Below are 9,224 nucleotides of genomic sequence, written 5' to 3' on the forward strand. Positions count from 1 at the left end.
AAAAAAAAAAAAAAAAAAAAAAAAATAGGTTGCTTGGGATTTGGGATTTTTTACTTAGCTTGGGCCACTCGGCCGTCGCGTCGTAAACGCGTGACGTAGGACTTTTGCCGAGAACACCCGAAGTAGAGCGCACACGGACGGACAGAGGTAGAAAACGCTTGTGTTGGTGAGTCGCCGAGGAGGACGTAGTGGCTGCAGAGCTCACACGGCCAGGTTAGAATATGTTGCGTAGAATACCCACGGGAGGCATGGAGAGGGTATGCGCTCGCGCGGAAATCCTACGATTCTGCTATCATTGCCTACAGGGTCTGCATGCACGGACGCCGGTAGTGTTGCCATGCAGCGTGAGTGCGTGCGCCCAGGAGGTGCTGCCCCGGTGCGACGCGGCCGATGAACTGACGCCAGATTCTCAAACAGTAACCATCGGTAAAGTTCAAGATTCAAAGACTCATTAGATATATGTATATTTAACCAAATGTTTCCAATAAATTTATTGACTCAAGAACTTACCATATTTTCTTTTAAATTCCAAATCCATAGTGTCATTGCTGGACACTATTAATTGGGAACAAACTTTATCCTACGAACTAAATTCGTAAATCGCGATTTTTATAATCTTCGCGTGAAGCATTCCATAAATTGTGTCTGGAATATATTTCTTGTATTAACATTTCCGTATCTACATCCATGGTAAGGACCACGAGATTGGCTCCCCTGCGTGCGGACCATCCGGTGAATTGTGACCACTACCACACTTAAGTACAGTGTAAGTAATTTACTCCGCGCGCGCAGCGCGAACGCTCCGCTCGACTGTAACGGGCCTAACGGATTGGTATAGGGATATAGGAACGAATAGGAACATTTGTACCAATTAATTTTAATCGGGAATCGAGAAATGATCTAACACTATAATAATGTGGAAATGTAATATGCAAAAACATGTTAACGACCTTTAAATAACCTTCAAGACGACTTTGAAGGGACCTTTTTTTCTCATCACCAGATGCACGTCTTGAGACCATATAAATTCTTATCAGTCACTTTGCTTACTTTCAATAACACCGGAAATAAGTTAGATGTATATCATTACAGTTCTCCCTAGTACACGTATGTCTAAAGTTTCATTTGTGTCACTGTGTCATTCAGGAATAGGATCTTTTCTGTGCTGTGTACTAGCGGTTACTACTAACTAATGCTAAGCGGTTTGAAATAATCTTCCTGTGTTCGCACACAAAAGATCCAAAAATGAGTTTTGTAAGTGCCGCTAAATATCTGCATAAGTCTACAGAGTTTGTTAAAAAATGGGTATAACGGTAGAAGGAAATGAAGTGCGTCAACGATCTTCGAGATCTGGTTTCGCATAGCGTAGCACGAATTAAACAACCGTTAATTTCAAAGCAGCACATTGAAAATCGTCCGGCATGGGCTCGCGAACATATCGATATGATTGGAACAACATGGAATCTTAATCTCCAGATGCAAATCTCATCGAAAATGTGTGGCCTATAACGAAACAGAAGCTTCGAGAAAAATGTGTTTTAAACTGAAAACTCACAAATCCATCATATTCGGAAGATATGGAGATCGTTGCCGGGAACATGCGTCGAAAAATGAGTATAATAAAAAATTCCAAAACCTTGCCAAGCCATAATCAGCAACAGAGAAAATTGGACCAAAAATTATGTAAATACGTAGTAACTTTTTATAAGTACTGTCGATCGGTGTATAGCTTCTTACACGTAAATTAATTTTCACGATGATACAGTAAACACGCTCTTGTGCGACAGACTATATTTCACGTTTGTAACGTTTCGTCTGTTCAACAGTACTTACGAACTTGTTATCTGTTCTAGTGGCTGTGTATTAAATCAATTAAAATTATTTCCACATTTGTAAAATCAATTATCGAACATTGTTGTATATTAGGAATGAACAGTTTATAGCGGCTCAACTTCCCCCGGTCTGTCTCTTAGTTGTTATGAAAATTGCGACGCTAATTCTGTCTCATAATTTTTCTTTGTTTTCACAGAGAATCTATTGTTAATGGTTACCAACTCAGCTTCAAGTATAATGTGTAAGATTGCCGTGGCATCCTAGTCTCACGAAACGAAATCAAACTTTTTTAACGGTATAGCCACATAATTAAAGCTACATGGTGTAAGTAATAATTGGCGTAAAGAATAATTGGAAGGAATAGCAGTCATTTAAGAATATAAACGAAACATAAAATTGAACTTTGTAATGTGTCGTTTAATTAAACGAATTATTTCGTGGTACATTAAAACCTTTCAATGAATCTTAGTCGTCGCGAATATAAACCTACAATACGTGATCTTTTATGAACTGTACAACCTGCAAAAATGATTATTATTAAATGTTTTTCTACACTATGAATTATAATTTCTAATGTTTTTCTTTTGGAATCTCACGCTTTCACATGGCTATAAGTGAAACCCATTACTAAGCTATTTGGTATGAGTAATTGTATTCACACGGTAAGTGACGTACATAAAGTGTATTTGTTTTTTATACAGAAATAAATTATGTAGTTTCCGTAATATATTAGAATCGAGTAACATATTTACCCGTCCGTAACAGAATCAAGTAAGAAAAAATGAAGAAGACAAAGTATGAAATTTTGCTAAAAATCACTGGAGTTGCTGAAAATGTAGTTATTAGGACTGATAATAAAGTTATTTCAATGTAAAGAATGCAGGATACAATAAAGTATGGGAAGGATTAAGTAGTCATGGAGTACATACCCCAGCTGGACAGGACCAAGGGCAGACTGGCGGGCGATATTATCGTCACTAATCAATGCACGTGTCATGGATTCGGTGGGATTCAAGCCTGCGTGCTCTTGCTAACGACACAACAGACAAGACACAATCACATTAGCACACTAGACATCACCACAATGCTCCAATGCCATTCTGTTGTTGTATTATATAAATCCCTTGCGTTTAATGTACGCAGAGATCTGATCCAAGATATCTTTAATGATTCATATCATAAAATCTATAGTATTTTTAAATAGACAAATTCTCATAAAGTAACAGGAATCAGGGACTGAACAAACACTATGTACAGTAATGTCCGCGTATATGTCCAACCGATGGAGCGACCGCCTGGACATATATGCGGAGAGATGAATTTCCGAGAATTGGTCGACACTATTTGAGTCTCACTCACTCAGCCATGCGTGCGTCACGGGTAGGAGCGAGACGTAGGCAGTGCGAGTAAAACAGAATAGATAGAGTGGAGAATGGTGTAGAACAGTGCTGTCCAACTTGGCTCTTCAGAGCCAAACGGACAGGATCGCGGACATATACGCGGACATCACTGTACATCTATTTACTTTTTAAAAAGTATTTCTTTTAATAAGGGATATTTTTTAAGCACAGTTATTTCACAGAGTTTTGAATGTCCTTGTTTTTTTTTTTTTTTTTAAATGAAAACATTTTAATTTGCAATGTTGTAATGCATGGATACTTGTTTACAAGACTATTTCAATTGAAAGAACACTCACTTTTCAAAAATTGGTTCTTTCTTTTTTTGCTTCGGATTGAAATGATCTTCATATATGCATACAATGCTTTGTAGTTCTTACTGGTCGGCTATAAGGGATTCTTTTATGTATATTCGAGATATAAAACGCGGAAAAACTTGTGCTATGATGAACAATGTAAAACTACACGCAAATGATATGTGGGAAATCTAGAATAACATTTTTGTAAGTACGGCTGTACTTTCGAGGAAAATAATTTTGCAAATTCATTGACATCGCGACTGTTTTCGGCGAATTACATTCCCACGAACTTTGATTCTTTCCTTTTTTTAAGGGGCAGGTATAGCAGGATAAAGAGGTCCATAGTGCCCTTAGATTGATTTGAACTTGTGATATATCATTCGACAGCTTGTCAAGAAAAGACAGTCTGTGCCATGTTTCAACCCCCTATCTCGTCCAGGTGGGTGGTAATAGGGAAAATGCGGATTTTCGGTTTTTCCTCTATTTTCTCTATTTAATGATGTACAAAAATTCTGGGAATTTTTTGCAACTTTTTAGTTGAGTATCCTACATGTGAAAAGTCAAAAACGCTAAAGAATCACAAAAAATTCCCTAAAACTTGCCTTCGTGAATACTATCTATCAGATTTTTTTAGAGAATTTTAGCGAGTCATTAAACAGCAAAAATAGGGGAAATTCGATAATCCGAACATCTCCTATTACTACCCTCCTGATCCAGTTACAGGGTTAAAACTTGACACAGATTGTTGTTTCTTGACAAGCTATCGAATGGTATGTCATAAGTCTAAATGGTCTGAGGGCACGTTTGCCGTTTGACCCTCTTATCCTGTTATACCCTTTGTAAATGTTACTGAAACATGAATAAATATGGACGAAAAATTCCAACAGTACTGAATAGAATGATCGAGAACTAGCGTCGCCTGTGACGAACGTTTTCGAAATAATATGGCAGTAGTGAACGAGTTAAATATTTCCATGTATTGGGTTGCTTTTACGAAAAAGGACCGTATTCTCATCTTTGTTAATTTTGTCAGATCAACAGATATCGACCATCAGAAAGTAAACTTTATGAATTCGCTATAATACTGCTCACCAACTATAAGAGAGTTTCCACACAACTCAAATTAGAACTGCCATCAGTCTTGAAATTTGGCAGAACATGTCAGGGACCAGTAAGAAAACATCAATAAGTGTGTGATTTGAAAACGACAGACAATTAGGTGATGACTCTATTCCCCAGCTGTTGAAACTACGTCCACATTAATAAGGTTCTCACCCATTATTCTAAGTTATTAACGATTATAAACTGACTATCCTGACAAATCGGTTTCTTCGAGAATGTTTAGGTTTAGAAAAGTTATCCTACTATTCGAACTCTTAACAAGAAGAACGAACCTAGCGTGGCGTTCGTACAATTCAAACGTCCCAAGCTGCCCTGGTGGACTGAGCAGCCCAAGGCTCGAGCTCGGTTATCTCTCCTTGTTTCGCAGTCCCGAAGACCATCGACACCGACGTGACGGCCGACTCTTGGCCTATGGTGTAAATCAATAAAATGAATCACGCACAAATGAATATTTATACTTTTATTCTTTTCAAAGTATTTTCATAAAAGTGTTATGAATAAATTGAGAAGATCCTCCCGTTGAAAATTAGTTGAAAATCCGACGTAACTGAACAATTTTTACTCATGTGTAATAGTGCGATTCAAATGATGTATTATTGAAAACAGTCCGAATGATGTTGTGGTTTAATTTTTTCAGGAGTTCGAACTTCTCGTGTTCAACAAGTCTGAACATGTTGGAACTACATAGTCTATACGCGGACCCACCGCTAAATACAGGATACAGACATAGTGCATGACAATTAAAGACCATATGCCTCCGCGGTATGTGACGTAACTTCTTGTGTCTATGTGACGTAGTTTCAGACTCATACTGTCAGGCTATAAAGATAGTTCATGCTTTTTAATGCCGTCGTCCAAGCGTAGGGATAATGATGAGCAAATTTCATCAGTTGATTTTCACTGTCCGTTATTGAATATAACTATTAAATGTGTTAAAACAAGTCTGGTAAACTGAACAATATACCGAAGAATATTTATCAATACGTCGATTGTAAGGATACTGAGTTACAAGTGGATATAATCTTAAATGAACTCTCAAACATTTTATTATTACAAAAATAAATACGAAGTGAAATGTACTGTGAGACATTTGTTATGATCGCTAGAACACCAGGTCCAGTAAGAATAATTTTTACATATGTGTAAAACTCTTGAACGACAATAGTTAAAACTTATGTGCTGAACATATTGACACATAAGTAGTGCATAGCTTAATATTTATTATAAATGGATGCCTGTCTTTTATAATCATACATTACAAAAAATATGTTTTCACTGAAAAAAAAAATATTTCGAAATCTATAAAATTTCATCCGGTAAACAATCTTTCCTGAATATAACGCTAACCAGAAATGGCAAGCACTGTTTTGCGTAATGATAACAACATTGAATATAAATATAAGATATCTTTAATCAGTTATTATTTTTCTTTCAATAATGAATTACCAAACATTTCTACCTTATATTAAAGGTGTTAATATTTAGATGTTTTACTTCTAGAAAAGAAGAAATGTGAGTGTTATAAGCGCATCAATGCTTATTTGATAGATTATCTGAAAAATCAACTTCTGGAGAATTGTACGTTAGATTTAAATACTTAATAATTAAAATATGTTCGAAGGTCACTATGACATATTTCCGTGATAGGGTGAATCATTTTAATCTACAAAGAGACTTATTCTGCAAAAGTTAGGTAACATAAAAAGGAATGAAAGTATATAAATAATTTCAAGAAGGGGACTGTACGACGGATTTGTGTTGCTTGTAAGGGACAGCTTCAGACATTTTAATTGCTTCAAATAAAAGTGAAATTTTGTTAGTATAGTAATGCCTCGCGATCAGTCCATTTACTTAAGCATACCTAAGAAATTTACAAAATTATCCCCAGCAAAGATAGACTAAACATGACCTTATTTGGATTTGTAACAGGGTTATTATCTGCGGTCTGAGGGCGCCACGCAGTAGTAGTTGACAACATGCGCGCAAGCTATGTAGTTAGTTAACTACTTATTGCACAAGGAACGCGTGTATTCATTATTCTTTATTCACTATATTTTTTTCACGTGTATAATTAATCGTTCATAAGAGGAAACCCGGAAAATCGAAAAAAATTCCTAGAAAACCCTATGGACGAAAAGGGAAACCTAAAGAAATGGTAGGGTTAAACCTCACGGAAATTGAAGAACCCCAGAGCTTGTGGGAAGCTTTATCATCACTCCACGCGAAAAATTGGGAGGATGCAATGCAGGAAGAAATCGAGAACCTGGAACGGCTACAGATCTGGAAGGCCGCATCGGCACCACCCAGCAAAACATGTATAGGGAGCAAGTGGGTATTTAAGATTAAGACTTTAGTGATGAGAAAGGCCACGTCGCGCGATATAAAACAAAGCTGGTACAGAACCCCTTCGGACAGAAGGTAGGGGTTGACTACGATGAAACGTATGCTCCAGTTGTCAGATTTGGAGTGGTGAACCTAACCCAGACCTGCTAGCACTGTCATTAAATTTCGGATGAAAAAGCCGCCACATTGACATAAAATTTGCATACCTAAACGGAAATCTCAAGGAAGAGATCTACATGAGGTTGCAAACGTTAGGTGAAAGTAAGGGAACAAGGATAGTTTGGCTTAGACGACGAATCTATGGTCTGAAGCAGCGCGGTCATAATTGGAACGACGTTCTAGACAGATACTTTACGAAGATTGGACTCGGGCGGCTATCTGCTTCAGGATGCGTATACCGTTTGGAGTACCACACATTCCTAGTTGTATACGTAGATGATATTTTAATATTTTCAAAGGATGAGGGAATGCTAAACGCGATCACTGCAAAAATTGGCAAGCAATACGAAAGTCCAGATTTGGTAAGGACATCGTTTTTTAGGGGGGAATCGGCATGCACTAAACAGATGACGAAATAGTCTTAAATCAGGGAGCATACATTCGATCTCTGCTAAAATCGTACGGTATGTCAGATTGTCGACCATCGCATATTCCACTCGAGCCAGGAATAAAGTTAAGCAAAGAACACTGTCTCGTTACAGATGTGGCAAAGCTGTTAATGTATATAGCACAGAACACAAGGCCGGACATAGCCTAAGCTGTTCTAAAGTTGTTGCAGTTTTCATTCAATCCCGGAAGGACGCATTGGACGGAAGCGAAGAGAATATTAAGATACCTGTGTTAAACATCTAAATTTAGACTCAAGTACAAAAGGTCCACACCGATTATAGAATTGTGGACAGACGCAGATTGGGCAGGAGACCTTGACGACAGGCACTCGTTCAGTGAAACGGCAGTCAGCATTGGAGGGAACGTTGTAGATTGGAAAGTCTCGTAACAAAAGTGTATTTCAATATCTACGATGGAAGCGGAGTACATAGCCATGTTGACTGCTGCAAAGGAAACGGCTTGGACAAAAGCATTCGTCGAGGAATTGAGTTTGACCGAATGGGTCAAGATACTATAAACAATTTGATACGATAATCGATCGGCAATCGACTTTGCACAAAAACCGCATAGAAAGATCTAAGTGTCAAGCACACAGATATTGCTACCACTACGTGCGAGAATTGATAGACAGAAACGAGGTCTCACTAAAATATGTCCCGACGACGAAGAACCTAGCCGATTCATTCACGAAAGCATTGGGCAGAAACTTGCTCGAGGAAAGGAGACTTGGAGTAATCCTGACAGACGAATAATATAGTGAAGGGATTGTAACAGGATTATTATTCGCGGTCTGAGGGTGCCACACAGCAATAGTCACCAGCGTACGCGCAATATATTTAGTTAGTTAACTACTCACTGCGCAAGATACGCATGCATTCATTATTCTCTATTCACTATATTTCGTTCACGTGTATAATTAATCGTTCGAATGAAATCTATCGTACTTATTAATCACAGAGTAACCTCAGATATATTACCCAACAGGATTATATCTAATTTTGGAAAAAAAAACACTGGTTTACGGACTGGAGATATGATTTGAGTTACGGCTAAATTAAAATAATCCGAATAAATTAGGCAAGTATCACTAATTTCTAAGTACAGTACCCACTCGATAGATGCATCTTAGGAATGCCCCTCGCTCACACGTATTTCTCATACACATGCGCACATCCCACTCTGTCACCCCGCATACCTAGGACGGAATACATACGGTGTCGCGAACGTACAACATGTCCTCTTTAACTGTATAGGCTACTATTTCTACAATTATTGAAAATATGAAAAAATGTTTCATACAAAAGTTGTTCGATTTCATGAAGAGAGTTTAATAAAATATTCGAATTTTTGTCTTATTTCTTATTTACATCGATTTTAAGGGGGGAGACTCCGTGGCCCGTGTGCTGTGTCCGTGCGCTCACACAATCAACGGGAACCGTGTATGTATACGCGATACACGAGAGAGACATTCGATTTCGTAGAATCCAACTTCTGCCTCGACAATTGCACAAATGCACTTTTCACTGGTATAGAACTCACGGGTAGACTTCCCTACAGGGTGGTCTGGTCCGTATAAACACCAATAAACACATTTTAATTGAAAGAATTAGAATTTTAGAAA

General features: G+C 37.8%; 1 protein-coding gene across 2 annotated transcripts in view; it reads right to left on the reverse strand.

The window, feature by feature from the left end:
* LOC107187118 (V-type proton ATPase 116 kDa subunit a) overlaps positions 1-9,224 on the reverse strand; it is a 189,621-nt gene that overhangs the window by 71,058 nt on the left and 109,339 nt on the right. Inside the window, exon 1 of one of the 2 annotated variants that reach the window (XM_015575126.1) lies at positions 2,763-2,962. The exons of the other annotated variant lie outside the window; for it this stretch is intronic. Coding sequence (XP_015430612.1) covers positions 2,763-2,830 — 68 coding nt within the window. The 5' untranslated portion in view covers positions 2,831-2,962. Of the gene's footprint in view, positions 1-2,762; positions 2,963-9,224 lie in introns of those variants that run through there. 2 annotated transcript variants of the gene reach the window in all.

This window comes from Dufourea novaeangliae, unplaced genomic scaffold (genome assembly GCF_001272555.1).
Source record: "Dufourea novaeangliae isolate 0120121106 unplaced genomic scaffold, ASM127255v1 scaffold98, whole genome shotgun sequence".
NCBI classification, from domain to species: domain Eukaryota; kingdom Metazoa; phylum Arthropoda; class Insecta; order Hymenoptera; family Halictidae; genus Dufourea; species Dufourea novaeangliae.